This window comes from Atractosteus spatula, chromosome 5 (genome assembly GCF_055471065.1).
Source record: "Atractosteus spatula isolate fAtrSpa1 chromosome 5, fAtrSpa1.hap1, whole genome shotgun sequence".
In the NCBI taxonomy this organism is placed as follows: Eukaryota; Metazoa; Chordata; class Actinopteri; order Semionotiformes; family Lepisosteidae; genus Atractosteus; species Atractosteus spatula.
This window is the reverse complement of record NC_142710.1, coordinates 7,837,070-7,861,610: the sequence shown is the minus strand read 5'-3', so window position 1 is coordinate 7,861,610 and position 24,541 is coordinate 7,837,070. Positions and strand designations below refer to the sequence as shown.

The following is a 24,541-nucleotide window of genomic DNA, read 5'->3' as shown; positions in this document are numbered from 1 at the left end:
AAGTAACAATATTGAAGAGATAGGAGACACCTGGGAAGTGAGATATTTTCTGTTTTAATATTTTTGCAAGCTACTGTATGCAGTCTAGTGGCTGGAGGTTGGCTTTGTGCCCAAAAATAACAATTGTGCTTGTCCTTGCTCAGTAAGATAAGGGACATGTATGTGGTAAGCTGGCTGTAAGCCCAGCACACGAAAAGAACCAACTATGGTCTAGTCTGCAACTTGGATATAAAGTATAAAGGACTATCTTTAGCTATTCAAGTCTGGTGGGTGCAAGCCAGACTTCCATATGCATATGAAGTTATGAAGACTTCTGCTTCACAGACACCTGAACTTTGTGTCATACAAGTATATGACCAACAGCGAGAGTCTGTCCTGCAGGAACTACAATGCAGTAGGAAAGGACACCATTAGATCTTTACAGGTTGGTAATCCAACATGACTATGGATAATCGCACCCATTTTACTTGCTCAAGAGCCCAACTACCCCCACCTCCAGTTAAGGCACACAGGACACTGTAGCGGCAATGCTGGTTAATAAGACAGAATTAAGCGTTGGTATGCTCCTAAAGGAGGCCCCATCTCACCCTCCATCTCTGTGGTGCAGCCACAGAGAAAGAATTCAGGCAAGCTGATTTAAGATGTTTTTCTTTTGATAAGAAGCAAGCTCCCAGACGGGGATGCAAGTAGCTAAGCCTGGCCATCATGATCAATGGTCATCCACTGGCGCCTATCAGTCTAGGGAGTGCCGAATGGACATCTGGACTGCATTCCTAAGTGTCAAGAGTAAGTGACTTATATCTCACCTTGACCAACCAATCAGGGACTGGTAATACCACGTGGGTCTCCAATGCCCGCCAAACTCTCAACCAATCAGCACACATCTGGGTCTTGATCAAAAAGGGAGCGCAAGCTCAGTTCTGGGCTCTCCTTGGCCATTTTCGCGCATCCTCAGAGACATCACGTGACAACTGCTGTTGTCTGCAAAAGGACTTGGACTTTGTTCTAAGCGCGAGGCCGAGGATCCCGTACGTACTCAGAATTCTACCAACGTGAATGCTCCGCTTGATCAACGGCAGCCTACAGTTGGACCCTCGTCGACAACCTGAATAGCTTATTCAGAAGCAGCGCTGGACCGGGAACGAACCAGTTTCTTCCCAGGCAAAAGAGTGACTTGTGAGGACTCGCGGTCACACTCTGTGCATAGAGACTTTCTACTAGCCAGCCGGACTGCTGGTAGATCCCCTCGGAGCAACGACTGCCCTGCGCGCCACAGTCAGATTCCTCCGCCCGTCCTACTCCGAGCTGCACCTCGACTGGTTGGCCGGTAGCCAGAGGACGCCGACACAACGCCCATTGGACAACCGCTGCAACAGAGGCTGCAACAGAGCCTGTCAGCTGGTTTGGTGTTCGTGCCGGGAAATTCCAAATCCAAACACAGTGGATAAGTAAACCCCATGTTCTACATTGCGTCTCGAGAATTTAATTGTACCTCAACACAATTGTTATCAATTTAATTCATGAGTAATGTATTTACTTCCGAGTTTAGAGTAACAGTGGGTAATAACACTGATTAGCGATTTGGTAACCGAACGATATATACTGACATATATTCTCTGTTGTGTATCTCTTTGTGTTTGCATCTCTTCGAGATTATATACCTTGTATATTGATAACCCTCACAGTAAGGTCTGCCGCTCGTATCCAGGCAGACTAATATATGTTTGGTGCACAGTTTATATTAATAAATGTATCTCGTGTATTGAACCCGTGTGTGTGCGTTGTTAGTTGTTCTGACGATTGATTTTCTAAAAGCCCCAACGAACAACCTTGTGATTACTGCTACAATTGATAATTGTCTCAGTAAACCCATCAAACCACTACATTTACTGGCGTCCCTGTGCGGGCGAGTTTAGAATGAAATGAGAATCAATCGCACAGAATAACTGATATTGCTGTGAGTTCAAGTTCAGCACAGCACCGCGGCTTCTATACGCGAATACCGGGTGTGCTGATAACTGCGTAAGGAAATCCCCCTGTTTTCTAGCGTTTAGTGTAACGTGTGCTGATTGGAAATCCATCTGCTCGGGTGTTTAGATTCCATATTTTATTTTGGTAAAAGAAAAAAAGTAATACTCTTAAAGTTTCTCTGACGTAATGACAATGGCTGCTAAAATGTCTGAAGTGGAGTCGCTTATAAGTACTATTTCTAGCGACGACAATCCTGGTTACTGGAGCGGTATCGAAAAGTTGAACTTTGACGATATTGAGAAGCTGCAAGTAGATTTAGTAGCTAAGGTAGCGAACCAGCTTAACACAGGAGGGTCCGTGAACGCAGTTCAGGTCCTATCGAGTTTCGCCTTAAATCTAGCTAAACAGCTGGAACTGTCTTTGTCCGAGCTGACAAAGTTTCAAAAGCTTCAGGGAAAGCTAGAAAGATATAAGGCGGAGCGAGTTGAGTTGTTGGATATAATCAGAGAAAAGAGAGTGAAAAATGAGGAAAGTGAAGACAGACTCAGGGAAGTTTTAGGTAAATTAGATGACCTGTCTGCTAGAGAACCTGCGGCTGAGGTAGCTAGGAGAGACCTGGAAGCGAGCTTGAAAGAAAAAGAAAAAGAAATTGAGAGTTTAAATGAGCTCAGCCAGAAAAGGCAAAAGGAGTTAGATGCTGCCGTACTGGAAGCAAAACAGGCTAGATTCCACTTGCATGCCAGCCCACCTAGCAGCCCGGAGTGCTCACCCAGCGTGCCGGGAGGAGGTTTCTCCCGGCCAGGGTCTGTGGTCGGATCGGCATGGGGGAGATCGCCGAGCCCTGCGCGAGACGCAAGGGCGATGCAATTCAGGCATGGACCCCCTGCTCCTGATCACGGCCGTCCCCCTGCCCGCGGAGAAACCGTAAAAATTAACCTCCACTCCCTGAGGCAGTTAGCCAAAGATGTAGAAAGGTTTGACCCGTCAGTGTCAGGGAATAATGTGGAAACCTACATCGATGAGCTGAGATATACTTTGCAGTTTATGCCCGGAGCGTCCGAACAGGAAAAGGCTATGTTAGTAAGGAAAACTACTAGCCGAGCGGTCCACGAGTGGATGTCTAGACAAGGACCGGAGGTCTGTAATAGCTTTGAGGAGCTGTGTCAGGCAATGATCGGAGAATTTTCGGCTTTTATCGATCCCATAGCTGCCGTGGCCGCTGCGCACCATATTAAGCACGAAAAAGCTGAAGCCCCTCGCGACTATTATGAGAGGCTTAGGCGCACTTATTTTGCAGGGCGGAATGAAGAGGGTTGCGAAGAGAACGTGACTTTCAAAGGTTTATTCATTGCTAATCTGCATCCCTCAATCAGGAAAATGATTGTGATGCACACTGATGCAAAAGCGATGAAAATGGCTGACATTAGAAGGTTGGCTCAAAAAGCCTGGGGAGCTGAAGTCTCTGCGTCCTCAGAGCGAAAACCTGCTAAAACGGCCGTGTTCGCCACTAAAGCCAGCAGGGTTGACGACTCGCCTCAGCTCGAGGGAGCTGAGGTTCCTGAGCCCGCTAAGGCCCGGCGCAAAATAGGCAGGCAGGACCGCACTAAGCGTCAGAGCCACCGTGAGCGCTACGGGGAAGGCAAGGGCACAGGCAGAGCCTATCATAAGGCTGGACGAAGGGAGTCGACTGCAACCCGCCTGGCCAGGCTTGAACAAGCCCTGCTTGAGAGATCAGGACAGGGTAAACCTTCCGCACCGAATGCCGGAAGCGTGAATGAGCTTAGGGGGACCACGCCCCCTCCCACTAGAGGAGGCGGGGATCCATCCCAAACCCCTCCCTCAGTCTATCTGATTGGGTGGGAGGGTTCCTGCCTGGAAGAAGGCTGTGACTCTGAGTTGGGCGCTGACCCCGCCCCTGAAGTCAAAGAAAAGGCAGGCTTCCAACAATTCTTAGGGAATCTCAGCCAGAAAGGCAAAGCAAGGCGTATTTATATCAAGGTTTCTCTTGAAAACGTCTTAGAGAAGCACTGATTGACACTGGGGCTGAAATTAGTTTGATGTCAGCCGATCTACTCAGCGAGCTCAAACGAGTAGCGAAAGGAAAAGGCATCAGACTTAAGGTAGAACCGTGTAAGATAGATATTTCCAGCTATACCCAGGATCATGCCAGGATCACACACCGAGTGTGGGTGGCACTTAGGTTCGGGCCAATGAACGTGGTGCATCCTGTTTACATCTCTAGGTTTAAAACAGAGCCACTACTCATTGGCCAAGACCTGCTTGACAGGCTGGAGCCTCTGGTGGACTGCCAGCGTGGAAAATTGTGGGCTCAGGTCAAAAACCCTAAGCCTGTCGTACAGCAAAAAGGGGGGTTCAGTGGTTATGCTGTGATCACACAGTGCCCACTGAACACTATAGCTGAGTTGGAGGATCCTCCTGGTTCCTCTGGACGAGAAATAAATGCCTCTTCTTGCTTTCCAAAACTACAGGGAAGTCCTGCCCAGGCCAGCACTCCCACGGTCTCCCAACTACAGGAGCAGTGCTCCGAGCAGCTGCTTGACCCGCCAGGTAAAGCACACCCCTTTTTCATCCCTGAAGAAGAGTGGATCTCCCTGTCCGGTAATGAATGGGAGTCCTTTCTGTGCGCCCTGGTACCTCAGGGGGACCAGGACTACCACCCCATGGTGGTGGGAGGGGTCCAGGTGGCAGAAGTGCAGGTTAATGATGTAATTCTCAGCCTCAGCTCTGAGAAGTCCATAATCAGTGAAGGTCTGTTCGAGGACCTGTCCCGAAGCCGTCAGGTGACCCTGGTGACGCAATCACAGGTTCTGTGGTGGGCACCCCCACCTCATAGGTCCATTTGGAGCAAAGGAAGCTGTGCAGCTTCCATCTCCATCGGAAAAAGGAAGTTTGCTCACTACTTCCAGGTAGCACCTCAGCTGACCCACTCGGTCTGTATTGGTGCAGACCTGTTGGTTCGACTGGGCGCCCAGCTGGACACAGTAAACAGTGTGCTGTGGACACGGGTGAACCCAGATGCCCACTCTCTAAGCGGCGACCCCGAGAACATTCGGTCAGGTCAGACGATTCCTCAGGCCTGCCAGGTAGTAAACGAATCGGACGTGATCGTTCCTGCGTCAACAGCAGGGTTTCCGGTATGCCTTGCCCTAAAGAAGGGACAGAGAATGGATGCTGAGATGGTTTTCTTCCAACCATCAGCTCAGTTTATCAGACTGAACCTAGCAGTCTGTGGTACCCCCAGACTGGAACGGAATGGCCGAGCCACCTGCCTGTTGGTGCAGAACATAGCAAAACAAGATGTCAAAATCCCTGCTCGCACTGACATGGGACTGGTAATTGACAATGGTTTCTATGATTTCGAACTGGCCATCCCAGTACTGGGGCAGCTCCCTGGTCCCTTGGCCAGGGAGGGGGGAACCGAGCAGGTGTACTACACCTACCCCCGACGGATGATTGCAATTATGCCAATAGAGGGATTCTGCAACGAGGAAGTGTGCAGAGTGGACCTTAGCGATAAGGATGAGATGGTGTATACAGTACACGCAGGTGTTCCTACGGACCACTCAGCCGAGAGTGCGACCCGGGATACCGCCATGCTGTCAAAAGCGGGGTTCCTAGAGCAAGTACAGGAACAGGTTGGTAAGGCAGATGCCCTGGAAACGGAAAGCCAGCGTCAGCAGCTGCGTCAGATCTTCCAGGATTACCAGGAAGTGTTTGCACGGGACGCCTATGACTGCGGGGTGACGGATTTGCACACAGTGCGCATTCCTACGGCCCCTGGCGCCCGCCCAACCTATGTCAGGCAGTATCGCATTCCCCTCACGGCATACGAGTCCATAAAGCAGACGTTGGATGCTCTACTAGAGCGTCAGATCATAAGGGAGTGTAACTCCACTTATAACTCCCCACTGTGGCCGGTGCTGAAACCCAATGGTAAGTGGCGTCTGACCATTGACTACCGGCAGCTGAATAAACAGGTTCCTTTGTCACGATGGCCAATGATCTACCTAGATCAGGAGTTAGCCAAGGTGACAACAGCGAAATATTTCACCACAGTGGATGTGGCCAATGGGTTCTGGACCCTTAAGGTAGAATCGACAGACCAGTACAAACTGGCCTTTTCCTTTGGGAACAGGCAGTTCACCTGGAATCGATGCCCCTTTGGGTATTCCAACTCCCCAGCGGAGTTCAACATATTTCTGCACAAAGCCATGAGTGATGCAGCCGCCAGGGGCAACCTGGTCTATGTGGACGATATTCTGATGCGGAGTCAGACCTGGGAAGAACACATGGCTGAGATCAGGCATGTGTTGACCCAGCTCTCCCGTGCAGGGGCCAAACTGTCTCTGGCTAAGGGACAGTGGTGTAGGACCCAAGTGGAGTACGTGGGACTATTGGTTGGAGCCCAAGGCATACAGCCACAGTCCAGCAGAGTCCAAGCTATCCAGAATATGAGGTCGCCCACTAACCTGTCTGAACTGCGCAGCTTTCTGGGAGTATGTAATTATTCCCGGCAGTTCATTGAGGATTACGCTGAAATAGCAAGGCCCCTCCACAAGCTGTTGCAGAAAGACGTGCCCTTTGAGTGGGGACCTTCCTCAGAACAGGCTTTGATGGAGCTGAAGCGCAGACTCGGTAGTGCACCGTGCTTGGCCTACCCTGACAAAAATAAGGTCTTCTACCTTGAAGCAGGGTTCTCAGAGCACTGCCTTGGGGCTGCTCTGAGTCAGGAATATGACCAAGAACGAAGGGTGGTGGCGTATGCCAGTCGAGCCCTGAGCCCAGTGGAGCAAAAGTTCTTGGACTGCGAGAAGGCCCTGTTGTCTACGGTCTGGTCGGTAGAACACTTCCGTAGTTATGTAGGGTGACAAAAGATCATCATCGAAAACCTGCCACCAACCTGTGACATTCCTGCATAGCCAGAGACTGAAAGCGGGCAGGGTGTCAAACAGCAGGATTGTGGCATGGATGATGGCCCTACAAGGCTATGAGATAGAGGCACGTTATGCACAGAGCAAGAAAATGTACCTGGGACAGGGCCTGGCTTTGGGCCAAGTGTGTCACGGCTGTGACACTGACATGGAAGCTCCAGAAACAATTCCCGCTGCTGAGCTACCGAACAATCATCGGTACTACGATGAGAACGTGGGCCAGGGCTTACCCATGGCCTATGTTGACGGTTGCTCTTTTCGCCACGAACAGCAGGTGCTAGCAGGGGTAGGAGTAGTCTGGCAAGACAATACTCCCTGTGGGCCGACCCGCTATAAGCTAGGACCAAAGACTAGTCAGTATGCGGAAGTAGCTGGGGTGCTGTTCACCCTCCAGCAGGCCCTGACAAATGGCCTTAAACAATTTGTCATCTGTAGTGACTCGAACTATGCCCGACATAGCTTCGTGTCCCATCTTCCGTATTGGAAGGGTAACGGCATGAAAAATGCCCGGGGCAAGGAAGTAAAGAACAAAGAGTTGTTCCTGGCCAGTGACAAGCTCACGACCGAGGCTGGAATGATGGTTTACTGGAGGAAGGTGAAGGGACACTCCCAGGTGAAGAGACCTGACAAAGACGGGAATGATGAGGCCGACCGGCTGGCCAAATCTGGCGCCTTAGAGGGGGAACCCTGGCAGTTCCAGCAGGAATGGCTACCCCCAGAAACCGTGGCTGAGGTCAAGGCGGTCACCCGAAGCAGGGCTAGACAGGATGTCGGAGCTGACCCTCAATCTGTAGTGCTTGGGTCACAAGGTTTTAACACTGATCTTGCGGAAATGCAGAAACAGGACCCAGCAATTGGGCAAATGTATCAGCATATCGCTGACCCAGTGCGTCAACCTCTTTCGGAGCAGGTGCTGAGCCAGTCTCCGGAGCTGAAGGAGCTGGCAGAGGTGAAAGACAACCTAAAAATTATAAAGGGGTTGTTGGTTTGTGTACCAGTTGCACAAGGTGTCCCAAAGTGGGTAGTTCCCCGCTGCCATCGGGGGGTCATGATCCAACACGCTCATGACGAGCCCTGTGGGGGCCACCGGGGAATCAAGGCCACGTACGCATTCTGGCCTCACATGGGCCAAGACATCGCCGCGTATGTAAAGGGGTGTCTGACGTGTAGCCAGTTCCAACCATCACGGCCCTTGCACCGTGCACCACTCCAGAAAAAGGGCATGATATTCCCCTGGTCCAATCTACAAATGGATTGGGTGGGGCCGCTGGTGAGGTCATCCAGAGGGAACAAATATTTCCTCACTGTTACGTGTGCATTCACAAAATGGATTGAGTGCCTCCCAGCACCCAACGACACGGCAGAGACAACTGCAGTGCTGTTGGTGAACCATGTGTTCAGTCGATGGGGACTCCCCCTGACCGTGGACTCGGATCGGGGAACCCATTTCACAGCTACAGTAATGGCAACCCTGTGGAAAATGCTTGGGGTCAAGGCCCAGTTGCATATCTCCTACCACCCTCAATCCTCAGGCCAGGCAGAAAGGGCAAACCGAACGGTGGTTAGTATGCTCAAAAAGTTTGTCTCCACCAGCAGTAGGGACTGGGACATTAAGCTGCCCCTGGTTCTGATGGCCATCCGAGCCACGCCCCATTGCTCTACGGGGGTCCCACCTTTTGAGATGATGACAGGTCGGAAGATGACTCTTCCCCTACACTGTCTTTATGGGGTGGAGGACCTGAGCACGACGGGGGCTGCTACAGCCCATCAGTATGTGTCAGACCTGCGAGCACATCTGCAGGCAACCTTTGCTTTTGCCCAGAACAATCTGGGAAGGAGTGCAGAGGGTAGGAAAGCTTACTATGACCGAAAGGCAGTTAACCAGGAACTCCAAGTAGGAGACAAGGTCCTGTACTTCCAATTTGCCAAACCCACAGGGGTGGCCCGGAAGTTCTTACCCAGTTGGACAGGACCCCACGAGATTGTCGATAAGGTATCACCGGTAGCTTATCGAATTCGGATTGAAAAAGGAAGGCAATCTCTGGTCTACAAGTGGGTGCATCGCAACCACCTCCGGTTGTATCGCCCACCTCAAATGGCGCCAGAGGACACAGAATAGGGTTAAAAGTCTAAACCCGATCAAGAGGGGGGTGCCCCTTTGTAGCTGCAGGTAGTTAGGTACTGTAGTGTAGGTCCTCCTAGGAAAATATATTCAAAATTATAGTGGAACTGTACCATGTGCCTCATCTGTGTTCCAGAATGGGAATCCTAAAACTGCCACGGCTGGTCCTGACAGTGCTGTGGATCGCCTCGACACAGCCCCTTGAAGTTGTGGAACCCGGTCCTCCTACCGGCATAGTCCTGCAGGACGCTCCCGGATTGTTGTTAACAAATTGCAGAACATATACTCAGCGAGTGTATGTGCGGCTGGACCCAAGTGATGTGTTTCGGAAGCACATCAACATGAACAGTAGGGTGTCCCATCATGGTAGGCAGTGGGCTAAGGATGTTGTATGGCATGCCCAGCTAGACACTATACACATGCTCCGCCAGCTGAGGAAGGCAACAGTCAGCCAGGAGGAGATGACAGGCCTCAGCCGCCCCAAAAGGTTTTTGGGGGGTCTGATTGCTGCGGCCTCCGCCGTGGGCTCGCTATTTTCAGCTGGTCTGTTTGCTGCTAACACTGTCACCCTGACCACCCTGAGAAGGCAGGTGTCTGGGTTACGTAAGGAAATGCCAGAAATTCAGGACAGGCTGTATCAACAGCAGCAGCGGCTGGAAAGCCTAGGTAAAACCTTACAGGGCACAATATTAGCAGTAAACCTTCATGCAGCAGTGTTAAATAACACCCTCCACACCGTGGGCAAGATTGTCGACGTGTTACAGTGGGATTATGCTTACGTGCAACAGGTCAAGATGCTGATGCAGGATTTGCTTAGGGAGCTTAGTGCCACGATAACTAGCCTAGCCATGGGACCGATTCCAACTTACTTGGTTCCACTGTCCTTAGTAGAAGAAGTACTTAGGACAACCACTTCTGAGATGGTGCAGCCATTACAGGTACATCTTGCATACAGTCTAGGCAGTGCCATTCCTATACATGTCAACCCCGAAGCCAAGGAAATAGGTTTCCTGGTGAACCTTCCCATCGTGAGTGGCAAGGATATCTATAGACTCAAGTCTATATCGAACGTTGGCTTCTGGAGGGGGGACATGCATGTGAAGTTGACCACCCCACCGCTCGTAGCTTACCAGGAGGATGATCCAAATTTGTATCTTGTTCCAAACCTGGAACTGTGTATATCAACCAAGGATATCCACTGGGTATGCCCAAGTAAGCCATTCCTTAGGGACACAACTCAGAGGTTGTGTGGTATCAGAAAGGGGGCTGCCACTGAAAAGTGTAAAGCCACAGTGACGAGCAGAAGTGAGGTTAATGAACCCCAGGTTGAGCAGGTGGGAAAGAAATGGCTGGTCAGCACACCACAGTTAACTGTTACAATAACCTATGACAGACATGATACAGCTACCGAAGTGCAGCTACCCAACCAAACAGTTTTTCTACAAGTTCCTGAAGGAGCTATAGTGCATCTCAACGATTTAGCACTGTATCACCTGGAGTCAGAACTGTATGAAACGGAACTCGAGATGTGGACGCTTTCAGAGGACACAGCGTTGACTTGGATGAGAGAATCCAAGAGACAGTAAGTCTTGAGGGTGTACAGTTAGTCGAATTTGTTCTCAACGACACAAACTTAAAAACTACACTGGTAGGTCCCAAGCACAGTCGTTGTGGATCCTCTGGGGCGCTAGGAACAATAAACGTGGTCATCTTGACACTGCTGCTGGGTAGCTGGATCATGGCTGGGGTAATGTGTTGGATGCTGTTCTCTTGTATCAAAGCCTTGCGGGGTAGTTTGAATGAGACAAAGGGAGCAATGGTTTATCACCGAAATCAGGTGACCACTCCCAAACGTCTGCCTGCTGCAGAGCTATCCGATACTGATAGTGAATTGCCGGAAGTTTAAGGTCTAGAGCTAATGATGATGCCCAATGCCTCATTCCTAGGTACCTTATAACTGAGAGCAGGTATACGCAATGTTCTTTCCAACACTATTTCCTGTACAAATTCTCGAGAGGTAATGTGAATATTGGGTGGTAGAATCCACCGTGGTACAACAAACATCACTTAACTCTGTTTTTGTTTTGAAGGCAACAACGCCTCAGGACCTCATGACCTTCAAAAAGGGGGGATATGTAGCGGCAATGCTGGTTAATAAGACAGAATTAAGCGTTGGTATGCTCCTAAAGGAGGCCCCATCTCACCCTCCATCTCTGTGGTGCAGCCACAGAGAAAGAATTCAGGCAAGCTGATTTAAGATGTTTTTCTTTTGATAAGAAGCAAGCTCCCAGACGGGGATGCAAGTAGCTAAGCCTGGCCATCATGATCAATGGTCATCCACTGGCGCCTATCAGTCTAGGGAGTGCCGAATGGACATCTGGACTGCATTCCTAAGTGTCAAGAGTAAGTGACTTATATCTCACCTTGACCAACCAATCAGGGACTGGTAATACCACGTGGGTCTCCAATGCCCGCCAAACTCTCAACCAATCAGCACACATCTGGGTCTTGATCAAAAAGGGAGCGCAAGCTCAGTTCTGGGCTCTCCTTGGCCATTTTCGCGCATCCTCAGAGACATCACGTGACAACTGCTGTTGTCTGCAAAAGGACTTGGACTTTGTTCTAAGCGCGAGGCCGAGGATCCCGTACGTACTCAGAATTCTACCAACGTGAATGCTCCGCTTGATCAACGGCAGCCTACAGTTGGACCCTCGTCGACAACCTGAATAGCTTATTCAGAAGCAGCGCTGGACCGGGAACGAACCAGTTTCTTCCCAGGCAAAAGAGTGACTTGTGAGGACTCGCGGTCACACTCTGTGCATAGAGACTTTCTACTAGCCAGCCGGACTGCTGGTAGATCCCCTCGGAGCAACGACTGCCCTGCGCGCCGCAGTCAGATTCCTCCGCCCGTCCTACTCTGAGCTGCACCTCGACTGGTTGGCCGGTAGCCAAAGGACGCCGACACAACGCCCATTGGACAACCGCTGCAACAGAGGCTGCAACAGAGCCTGTCAGCTGGTTTGGTGTTCGTGCCGGGAAATTCCAAATCCAGACACAGTGGATAAGTAAACCCCATGTTCTACATTGCGTCTCGAGAATTTAATTGTACCTCAACACAATTGTTATCAATTTAATTCATGAGTAATGTATTTACTTCCAAGTTTAGAGTAACAGTGGGTAATAACACTGATTAGCGATTTGGTAACCGAACGATATATACTGACATATATTCTCTGTTGTGTATCTCTTTGTGTTTGCATCTCTTCGAGATTATATACCTTGTATATTGATAACCCTCACAGTAAGGTCTGCCGCTCGTATCCAGGCAGACTAATATATGTTTGGTGCACAGTTTATATTAATAAATGTATCTCGTGTATTGAACCCGTGGGTGTGCGTTGTTAGTTGTTCTGACGATTGATTTTCTAAAAGCCCCAACGAACAACCTTGTGATTACTGCTACAATTGATAATTGTCTCAGTAAACCCATCAAACCACTACAACACAGAATCACTTTCAACATCTTTATTAGGACTGACTTCCTCCAACAGAACCAGCTCTTCAGACACAGGTTGCTGGTCCCTGAAGCAGCATGCAGGAACCTGAAAAAGTGGTTGAAGCCCCCTTAAGTGCAGGAAAAACACAGGACTTTGAGACACTAACAGGAGAGAAGTTACAGAAGGGAATCAGGACTCAGCTCTGGGGGGTGCTATAGGAATTTAACAAAACTGGTACCCCCCCGCTCCCAACCTACCCCTCAGTCCCTGGGGCCCTCATTCTTTCCTGGACAGGGGGTCCTGACACAGCGCCTGTCAGCATCTGGGTTCTCCAGCACTGGGATTTCTGCAAGAGAAGATCAGATAGTGGGCTCCCGAGGTAAAAATACTATTGCAAAGCATCGGATGTGCATGGACAGAAGGAACACACAGAGAAGAGCTTAAATAGAGACTCACTGCGGCCATCAAAGCAGCCCTCCACACACTGCCGCTCAGACGGTAGGCACAGCTCTGTGGAGCACATGAAGTAGATCTGGAGGAGAGGGGAATGGGTAGAGGGATTTTAAAGTGGGGATAACCGACAACTTAACATGTTGTTCTACAGTGATCTATACAGCCTGTATCCCCATAAGACTCACCTCCTCATTGATGTAGGAGTAGGACGTGCTGTCCAGGAACTGGAAGGTCTGGATGTGGAAGCGGCGGTGGTGCTTGGGCAGAGGCAGCTTGGAGTGGATGTGCAGGGTGGACGTGTGGCCGTAGTCCAGAGGGTTGGGGCAGCTGCAGAGAGGCACCAAGATCAGGACCCTGCCTGCCACCCACTGACCAGCCCAGGGTTAGAGCTGCACAAGCAGGAGCCCCTCACCCATCATAGAGCAGCACCCAGACAGCCTGGCCAGAGCGGGGGTAGGCAACGCAGTAGTGCACCAGCAGCACCAGGTTGGGGTCTGGAGCGTTCAGCAGTCGCACCTCCAGGTAGACTGGGTTCCCCAGCAGGAGCCGGAGGGGCCGGTGGTACTGAGGGTAGAACCTGGTGTAGCTCTCGTCTAGAAGATGGAGAAGGGGTGGGTAGAGCTGTATACTGCAGCTGCACCATAAAGCTACTGCATAGTGGAGTCTAGTCAGAAATGTTTCACTCTGGAACAGTCATTTCTTACCCCTCAAGCCACGTTGCATTAAATACTCCCCTCGTGAGGAGCCGTTTGATAATCAACCGCTCACCTGTAGCAATCCGGAGCTGCACCCCAAACACTCCGTGGGACAGGACAGCAGAGGGCAGGTAGGGGCTCTTCACCAGGTAGCCTGTGCTGGCCAGGTTCCCCTCAGCATAGCGGCACTCCACCAGCAGCCTGGAGAGCAGGAGGAGGGGAAGCCGTAGCCAAGCCATATTCCTCCATGTGGTAAGCTGGCCAGCACAATAGATCTCGATGATCAAAACCCTGCTCACCTGAAGGGGCTGTCCCTGGTAATGACTCCATAGCTCTGCATATTGCGTCTTGCCCGTGTCTCCACCTCAGCCAAGTAGATGGTGGTCTCTCCTACCACCTGAGCAGAGAGCAAGGTCAGTAACCAGCAACTGCCTCTTGAGCAGGTCCCTCCTACTTCTAATAAAGGAATTAGACACTCCTATATAGAGGATTAGGAGAACTGATTTTAAAGGGATCAGTGTACTCACAAAAGCATGGGTCCCACAGCCAGTGACAGGGAATTTGAAGATGGCAAACTCTGAGGTACAGATGACAGGGGTGCAGGATGCGTTGCCAGCAACCACCAGGCTGGCAGGATCCACAGGGGGTACAGAGATGGTCCGAGGGACAGCAAAGACAAAGTGCTTGTCAGCAGTGCACTCTGGGGAGAGAGGAACATGTCAGGATCTTCATTATTCTGGTCAGGAAGGTGCCTGGGACTGGATCGGTAAGGAGGGGCCTACCCTCCAGTGGATAGTAGCAAGAGGATGTTTCTGGGTCCACACAGCATCCCTTGGCCACGCAGTGGGCTGGAGAAATCCTCCCTGGACCACAGGCCACCTGATGGCTCCTGGGTAGTTTACATCCTGGAGAGACCAGATTGGATCCATCAACACAGTTGTGTAGCCAATTACCAGCTCTCAAACCTATACACTCACCCTCCCTTGGTTTGTAGGGGCGATAGGGACAGGACACCACAATCTCCCCTCTTGGGCCATCATTGGGATGGTACACCACCTTCACAGTGTAGTGCTGGTCCTGCAACAAAAATAAAGGATAAGACAGATGAACTTGTGATGGCAATCTCTGGAAGTGGGGTTGGCAATCGGCAGATCTGAAAGTACCCAGGAACTTTCAGGAGAGCTGTTCTGTAGAACAGTAGAAGGCATGTTTACAGCCACGATTGTAACCAACATCCTGAAGGTGAATGATCTGCAGTCTTAATTCACCCTCCACCCCATCCTATTTTAAAGACTAAATACTCACAAAAATATTCCACAATGAGCATGACCGAGAGGAAGTTGCATCTTGGAGTGAACCCAGACTCATCTAACAGGTCATTCCATCTAAAACTCCTACTGAAATGTGTGAATGGTGCACTTCATGCGACAATACATTTACTTCTTGTCTGACAGATAGCAGGCTGGCTGCAAGATAAACAATTCCAGCCAGTCCGTTCCACACCTCACGTCATGAGTTCTTATGGTTGCTTAATTGATTGGTACCTAGATCGGCATCTACACTAGTAATTAAGAACTAGAACACCTTCGTATTTACAAAATGAAAAGGCACGGAAGGAAGCAATGCTCGTGGTGCTCCATGCTTTCAGCAGGAAGAAAGCAATCTGGAGTCTGGCAGTACTTTATATAGGACAAGCCAAGCAGGAAAGGCTCCTGTAAGATACTGACGTGCTTGTTGAGGCACAGCATGCAGAGACTTGTATTAAAACATCCACTTTCTGCACTGTTGCTTGTGCTCAAGTTAACCAGAAGACTAAGCAGGAATAAACAAGTGTCTTGACTGGAGATCAGTGCAAGAAGCTATGCTTAAAGAATATTGGTTTAACATGCCACATGTTCTGCATTTCAGCTTTCTAACGGCACCATCAAAACGCAGTTTTTGTTCATCTTCTCAAAATGAAGAACCAGGACAAAGTGCTCGGAGAAGTAGAGTGCACACAGCATGAAATAACCATTAGAAAAGAGGACAACATACTTGTGTGGCTGGGTGTGAAGCTATGCGAGAAATAGGATCATGGCACCAACATTTTCAGCACATGCTGGCATTCACCCATTTCTTAATAACACGAGCTTAAAGAGCTGTGACACCTGAAGCTCAGGCCCGTCACTGTTAAGAGAACTGGCAGTGTCAAAAGGGCTAGTTATTTGTCAGAAAAACTATTATACCACTGAGGTGAAGAATGCAGATGTTACCTGCCCAGTTTTAATAGGTTTAACTAACTCAAGCAGTCATTCTACTACAGTTATTAGCAAACTCTGTATTGATAGGAGCCTCAAATTTATAATAATGAAACTTGACAAAATTCCATACGTGTGTACCAAAAGAGATTAGGAAGATCCGTGCAGCAAAGGGTTCATCTTGTAATTGATTTGCCCTTCCTGGGGATTACACAGAGGTTTGTGCTTAACAGCTATAAAAGTTAAGCTACTTCACTAGTATGACTAAAACTAGCCTTACCGTTTAGTCATCTAAGAAGATGAGTGCATATTTAGCTTAACAGTCACTTTCTAGTTGCCCTCTAATTTAGTCTGACTCTTGGGGACTTGACAGGCCAAATTAACACTGGTCATCTGAACCAACTTCTTGTAGACCACTGGCTTACAATCCTACCAATACTCATTGGTTTAGACAAGGTCTTACTTTCAGGCATGTATAATACTCAGGAAACAAAGCTCAAGCTCAGCCTCACCACAAGCCGAACATGGCAGCCAGTGTACAGGATGGTCAGGGTGTTCAGGTGCCGCCCTGCAGTCACAGAGTATCCACAGGACGGAGTGTCCAGCACAGACACCAGGCTGCCAGAAGAACCTGCACAGGGTACACAAGAGTCCAATTTGTCTTTGGTAGGATTTTATATATTGCAGGTGCAAAAAGCAAACTCAGCAATAGATTACAGCACACTGAATAGAGGCAGCCGTATCATTTCAAGGTGCATCTTGCATCATAAAGCTCCAAATAGCTATCAGGACAGGGTAATGCTATCATCCACAATTTCAAGGCACATTTAGAGAACCCTGGAACTGCTCCAAACACCACATCAAGCTCCCTGTTCCATTAGTGGCCAACAAGCAGCAGTCTTGTTGCTAGGTAAAAGCCTCCTGCATTACCAGGGACCAGCAGTAAAAGCCCTTCCCCAGTCACTCACTCTGAACTTTGATCTCCTCCAGGGGGCCAGCAGGCAGGGTCACAGTCATGCACACCTCACTGCAGGAGATGGTCAGGCCTCTGGGAGGTGGGGGTGGAGGGACAACTGGAACATGGCAGGACACAGTGCCAGTCACCCATTTCCTCTGCTGTTTGTCATAGTATCTCACTGTCAGGGAGTAGTGTTGCCGCTGGTTCTTCCTCTGTGGTGGGGAACAGGGTTGCAGGTTAAAAGCACTGATGTAGAGCTGTTTGGACTGACTAAGGCACTACTGCTCACACAAGTTCCCAGCCAGTCCAAGCCCAAAGCCTGCCCTTACCCAGGTCCTGATGTAACACCCTTTGTAGGAAGCCACCAGCACCAGCCAGCTCCTGGTGGTCCACACCTTGTGCCCACAGTGCTTTGGGAGGCTGTTGACCGAGAGAGGAGCCATTTTGCCTGGAAGAAGGCAAAGGTGAAGTGTTAGAGGCTTACAGGCAAGTGGTCTTTCACAGCAGCTCTGTACAGCACCAGAAATCAAGAAAGCACAGATCTTCCCTTCGCAAGGGACATCTACTGCATCATGCCCCCAATTCTGGTCCTCCACACTTGCCTGCTCTTCTCTCAATCTAACTGATCAAAAGGTACTGATCTGGAATGCATGCAGGTTTTCCATGGATACATTTGAAAGATCATAAACTGGAGAATTATCACAAAGGTACACTCCTCATGTCCTCACAAAAAAAAAGTCATAGAAACATAAGCATTAGTATTGGTCTAACCTAGCAGAGCTCATCTCCCTGGTACATGGTCTGGTTTCAAGCACCTCATGCACAGATGTACCCATTTAGTGAGGGTACAGCTCAAACCATCATGAAGTTGAGGTTATTCTCCACTTGTATTTCACACCCTCCCCCATCTCCTGTGGGAACTCTTCCATTCATAGTTACAGCTATGGAGCAAGTAACCCACTACATGGCATACAACCCATGGAGCAAAAAGCACATTTGGAGGCACTGTACACCTCGTAGAATTAGGAGGGATAGTCACAGAAGTATTTAGTCCTCAGCTGGTGATGTTCAAAGACTAGCAGAATGTTCTGGAGGCGTATTTACCCACTGAGGCCCTCAGCTTATAACTTTCCCCATACACTGTATGGGACAAGATTTCCCTACCCATTCCCATGAAAGTGTGCGATGTTCAAAGACAAGCAAAATGTGCTGGAGGTCTATCTACCCACTGAGGTACAGGGACAATTGTTTAGAGGGGTTGTCCTGCTACATTTGGGGATACCACTGCAGCACAATCCTTTGGTTTACAGCTCAGATGGCACATGAACAGGTTTTGATCTCCTGAACAGAGGATGGCACAACCTGTCCATGTATAGGGCTAGTGCAAGTACAGGCAGGGCAGAACCTCACCCTTCAGCAGGTAGACTCGGCTGAACCTCCTCACAGAGAACTTGAGCATCATGCTGCTCTTGCCACAGGACAGCAGGGGGCGGCTGTGGGATTGCTGCTGCTCGGGGTCACCCTGAGACTCTGGGAGGGAAGAGAGGACAGCAAGAAGTGTTACTGGGTACAAGACCTTCAAGTTGGTAGCTGCATCAGCAAAGGAACAAGTACAGGTTTCTTCCATGCTGAAGAGAAGAAAAACAGTTCCAGCTGTGGAACCGTCTTCAGGTGAAGGCTCCACAGCTGAAATGGCTCTATTCAGCATGGAATAAACATTTACTTGTTCCTGTGAAGAGCTACAAGAACACACTTCACTCTGAAGGAATCTTCTAGAAGGAGTTCCTGCTGTAACCCACTTAAAGGAAAGAAGGAGCAGCCATATGGAAAGCACTATGTGGATATTCCACTGGTCATGACCATTCCTATGCATTGCAGACTTCCTTTTAAGGGAAATACAGCAGAGCTACTTTACTACCATGCACTTGTATTCAGTCCACAGACTTGCAGAAACTCCCTACCAGGGTCAGATGAAGGAGGATCTGCTCCAGAAGGACCAGTTGTCACTGCTGCCACATCTCTCTGCACATCAGCACTAGAGTCCTTATCCAGCTCTTCCCCCTCAGCATCAGAGCCCATTTCCATCAAGTCCTGCTCTGCCCTACTTGGCACCCCTCTCATCTCTCCAGCAAAATAACCATCATTTTCATCTGGTGGGGTCTCCCAGAATACAGGACTACCCACATTTGGCTCAAAACCATCATAACCTTCCTCTTCACCAAAAACAGCATCTGGATCCTTGAGCTGGGCTTGGGCCACTGCAACACAGAGCCATGCTAACAATCCAGGCAATAGGAAATCCATCACACCCAATCCTCTCCCCTTGTTCACTCAAAAACACTTCTAGAGAAAGAATAACTACCGCTTTTGCTGCTGGGGCTTATATACAGGCCCTGAGACGCGCGCTGTCCTGTGGGCCAATCAGGAGCAGGTAAGGAAATCCAGAACATTCTCACAAGCTGAAGTTTCGGACGCGGTGTTGAGAGTGAAATTACGTGACATAGCTTGACTGCCCGGATGTGCTGCGTGATCAATTTGTTCTTGTACAGTATCATCAGTCTAAACTGAGACAATAAAAATATAACCTTGACAAGAATAAAAAAAAAAGTTACAGCAAAGCGGATCCGTTAATCTCTTTAATTCAATTTGAAAATAATATGTATTAAAGCGTGATGAAATGCCGTTGATCAGATTTCACAGTGACGCGTTTTAATTTCACAATGAGTTTTCACGTCATGATTGCTGTAATGCAGATCGCGGTAAGTTTCAATGTGTTCGACGATCTCGCTGTGTTGATGACCTGCAACGCCAGCACATACAGTACACCCATATTACAATACATCCTCACGGGCTGATATTAGGCATAAAGATGGAAGGCGACTGTAGATGACAAGTTTATTACGTGAGTGTCTTGTTCAAAGTGAAAAGTGTGTTCTTAGTGGTAACATTTAACCAGTTAATTTTCGTAGTTGTATTCCTAATACGGACTAACTTTATAACTTTATATTAGGCATAACTTTTTAAAAACGCAGTTTTTGGTGCAGATGGAGTTAATCGATATTGCACAGGGGACGAAGCTAATAAGCAGGAAAGTAGAGAAAGTAGAGTAAGAGTAATTGAGAAGAATTAAGAATGGCACAATATGGTTTCCAAATATACATATATTAAATATTTTTAAGGACAAGACACTGATAAAATATTTGATTTATTGAATATTATTGTTTCACTGGTGTCTATAGATATTTGTATTATATAATAGAGTAATAATGTAGATATTTGTAGATTAACACCACCAGAGAGTGGACAACGTGTTATTAGACACTTTTCTGTATGAGAGCAGGTGTTAAGTATAAAATGTCCTTCTTTTAAGTGCAACAGGACATCATGCTTCTGGGCTGTAAAGCCACTGAAGTAAACCTGTTTGTGGAGGATACTGCAGCTGGGTGTCATATTCAATCCAGGCTCCTACATTTGCAAAGTATTGCAAAAATCAATATTCTTCCACCTTAGTAATATTATGTCCGATGTTGACCCTAACTGCACCTAAATTGTTGGTCACAATTTTCATCTTCTCCAAAATTGATTACTGCAATACCCTGCTCACCAGGGTGTCTACATCCACAGTGGACAAATCTGGGTATGTCCAGAAATCAGCAGCCAGAATCCTGCCCAGGTGTTCAGCATGTGATCAATCAAAACATTCTTTAGAGGGGTTCTGTGCCTACCTTTTTACTGTCCTACTGCATTCCAAACCTCTTTTTACATTTCTGTAATTCTGCTTCCTCCTCTTTGGATGCTGCTACTGTGAAGTGGCTTGAGAAGCCACTTAACAGGTTCAATATAATGTTCTTTATAATAGACAACTTGTCTATTTCCAGATGAGTATAGTTAGTACTACAACTGTCCATTACCAGGTGTCTTACAACCACTCCCAGTGGATGGTTTGAAAATGGAAAAAAAATGTTAAGTACACAAAGAACTGCTACCACAAAACAAAAGTGTCAGTAGTAGCGAAGACTGCTGTAAAAGCTAATTAACATCTATTTAGAACTAGAATTGAGTATCTTTCCCTCACCAGATGGACAAGATCCTCAACTAGGCTATAAAGATTTATTTGGAATTGGATACATGCAGTTTAACCAATTCAGCTGCCAACTGCACCCATTTATACAGCAGCATTTTTAGATGGAAGACCTTAGGTGCAAGAAGACCTTCACCTTTAGGGGCTGAAATGAGGTCTGGATGGAGAGATGCAGCTCCAATTTTACATGGTTACATCTAAATCCCACTCAGTGCTTTACTAACATTTCTTTAATGCAATTAGTCTGAAACCCCAGCTGATGTGAAGCTTGAGAAGGTTATGCTGCTTGAAAGTCACCAAAAATTGCAATAACTTTAAGTTACTAGACACATACGCCATTTTGCCAACACCCCCTCTGAAATCTAGGAGTCAGGTTAACATGTCATGGTGGAAGCAGACTTTGCCACGGACAGAGGCAGTAACCTCAATTAGCCAAAGAAATGAGACCTCATCCTTCAGGAACTACAATTCAGTTGGAAAGGGCTCCATTAGACCCTTCCAGGTTTAAAAGCCCATGCACGACTATGGATAATTGCATCCATTTTACTTGCTCAAGAGCTCAGGACACCCCCTCAGGTACACAGGACACCCAGTCGCTTTCAACGTCTTTATTATGACTGCCTTTCTCCAACAGAACCATCTCTTCACACACAAGCTGGTCCCTGGAGGAACAAGCAGTAGGCAGAAACCTGAAAAAGAGGTAAAAACCCATTGAGTGCAGGAATAGAACAGGATTACCTTCAGAAGTTTACAACAGGAGAAATTACAGAAAAGAATTAGGTCCTGAAAAATACCTCCATGCACAAAGGGGCGCAGTGTAGGAATCCTCACCTGCAGCTAATTCACATGATACCCAGCACTGCTAGGAAGCAAGGAGTAGCTATATTTAGTGATACTGGTACCCCTCCCCCCACCCCAACCTACCCCTCAGTCCCTGGGGCCCTCATCCTTTCCTGGACAGGGGGTCCTGACACAGCACCTGTCGGCATCAGGGCTCTCCAGCACTGGGGTTTCTGCAAGAAAGGAGCAGTCAGGTAAAGCTCAGCACAAGGCATTAGATGTGGACAGGCAGAAGGAACTTAAACTTAAAGAGCTTAAACTGGAAAAACTCACCGCAGCCATCAAAACAGCCCTCCACACACTGCTGCTCAGAGGGTAGACACAGCTCTGTGGAGCACATGAAGTAGATCTGGAGGATAGGAGAATGGGAAGAGGGTACTGTGGTACTGTGTGGAAGTAGGGATAGAGGGAGGTACAGTATGAAGAAAGAAATATAGAGAGTAAGGAATTAGAAATGTAGGTTGAGATGAAGGTATGTATAGTATGTAGGGAAGTTTGGATGGAGGGAGTTTCAAACATGCTTTTTTTGTCACAGAGAGAGAAGGGAAAATACCAAAGGTAGGTAATAAATTCCTCCATAGTCACCGCTAAAAGTGTGACCCTTCTGATAACAAACACTTCCTGGTCTTTGCCTTCTTTCTCCATGATAAAAATATTGTAAAAGTTGTATCACTTGTGCACATGCTTGAAGAATCTTAAAATAAGTGATAATAAATTCCATTTCATCAGTATCATAATGCAGAAATAAGAAAGTAATGACATTTTTTGGGGGGGTTTTGCTTTTTCCACTTTGGAAATGGATCTGAAATGCTGCAGATATTCAAAATTAAAATCAACAGACTTTTAGAACGATCTTTGCAGAACCAGGACAGCTCCTGTGTGGAGTCTGCATCTTCTTCCCAGGTTTCTCCAGCTTCTCAAAGCATTGCTGGCTAATTGATTGGTGTTTTTATAATGTGTTTGTGTGTGAACCCTACAATGGACTGGCATTCTGAAAACAGATATTTTCTCATTATCCTTGTAACGACAATTATTGCACTACAGAATGCCTCAGAATATGTTCTCAGATTGGGGTGAAATTTTAGCATGTTGATTGTATATGGAGCAAAAAGACAATTGAACATAAAATATACAGCTGCCATGCTATTATGCAAAAGATCAAATTGACACATTTGTCTGATATCACTTTGAAAATGACGGTTTTATAAAAAACCACTCCCAATTAGCTGACAAGATGTAGTGCACTCCATTGTCAATCAACTGCTTAAAATGGCTAAATGCTCACTGCGAAAGCATTTTATAAGGTCACTTCCAAAAAAAGCCGCTGACAAAATTATTTTTTATCAGTTTTAACACCTTTTAATTCTCAGATTTCAGACTTACATTTTCAATGATATTTCACACAAATCTCCTACCCATCCCAATAAGATCTCCCTTCTCCCTCCTCACAGCTGATGTAATACTGGACCCTGGTTTGAAGTACGTCAGGAGTAATGTCTCCACAGATGGGAAATACTGTATGTCATAGTGTCTGATGTGTCTGAAAAAGAAAGACACCATTTATGGTCTACGTAATAGGTTTATTCCATGCTGAAAAAAAGAAGAGAGAAAACACAACGCTTCGGCCGTGGAGCCTTCTTCAGGTCTTCTTTATGGTCTACTGCTGCCCCATGTTTCTTGGGAAAAGAGAGGCTGTACCAAGAGCTGGAGGTGGGAGACAATCTGCACTGGGGAGCTGGGATCTTTAGGGAAAGGAGACAGCCCTTGAACCAGAAGAATGGCTCATGTGCTGCGCAAATGTGGAACGGAAGTATGTTCAATGCACTTACCGACTCCAGAACCATATTACTTTTGACTCTGTATTCCAAGAGAGTGGACGTCTATGTAAACAGTTAGGAACAGCAGCTGTCATTTTACAGTACAGAGACTCAGTGTCTCATTCACAATTTCAGAGTAAATTTCCCTGAGTAACATTACCCACTCTTTTATACAACGGATAGCCAAGCCCTTTCCATTGTCATTCCTAAAGGGAATGAGATTTAAATGTGGATATGAAATACCATTCTTCTCACGTGAAGTGTTATTAGCACACTGCTAGAGCTGCAGAAATTGCTCTCAAATCTCTCTGGAGGAAAGAGCTGAGTAACTGATTTCATAGGCAGATGACTTGTGTAACTAATTGTTTTGTAGCTGGTGACAATGCAGTGGACCTGGATTCTGTTTTGTGTTCTAGTCCAGTTCTTTAATTAATTGATCTAAACTAATGAAAACGATAAGATGCCTGAATGGAACATCTGCAAATCTTTTTTTTTTTCTCTACTCGGAAGTTCGTGAATTCAATTTACCTGTGAAATTGCTTAGTAACAAAAATCAGAAAGTGTGTGGTTGACCAGGATTGGTACTGGGAACCCCCTGTTTCAAATGACGTTATGGCTTTGTGGTTTGTACAGGTGTGAAGGTCACCTTTTTTAGGAAGGTTAAAGTGTGATTGAGCACTATGACATTAAATCTTAAATACTAGAGCAACCAGTCAAATTCCTTAATTTGTGTGTAATGATTCTGTCTTGCATTGATAAAGAAGAACATTCCCTGACTTACATAATGGTATCGCTGAGTAAAGCCTCATCAAATTTTAAAATTTAGAAGCCAAAACTCACAGACCTTAATCCCTGGTGTTGGCTTGCTCCTGTGAAGGGCTGAATGTGGTGGTGGATGTGGACTTTGTTATCAGATAA

At 47.6% G+C, this 24,541-nt stretch overlaps 1 protein-coding gene across 1 annotated transcript; it reads right to left on the bottom strand.

The window, feature by feature from the left end:
* Positions 1–12,802: 12,802 nt before the first annotated feature.
* Positions 12,803–19,201, bottom strand: LOC148833935 (zona pellucida sperm-binding protein 4-like). Its single transcript, XM_088917151.1, has 14 exons — positions 18,847–19,201; positions 18,296–18,415; positions 17,215–17,333; positions 16,896–17,097; positions 16,440–16,558; positions 14,668–14,767; positions 14,473–14,595; positions 14,218–14,390; positions 13,990–14,087; positions 13,764–13,891; positions 13,408–13,588; positions 13,181–13,322; positions 12,999–13,074; positions 12,803–12,888 (listed from the first exon to the last, which is right to left on the bottom strand). The coding sequence occupies exons 1-14, from the start codon at positions 19,187–19,189 to the stop codon at positions 12,803–12,805; spliced, it is 2,010 nt and encodes a 669-aa protein (XP_088773277.1). The 5' UTR covers positions 19,190–19,201.
* Between the last annotated feature and the right edge of the window lie 5,340 nt (positions 19,202–24,541).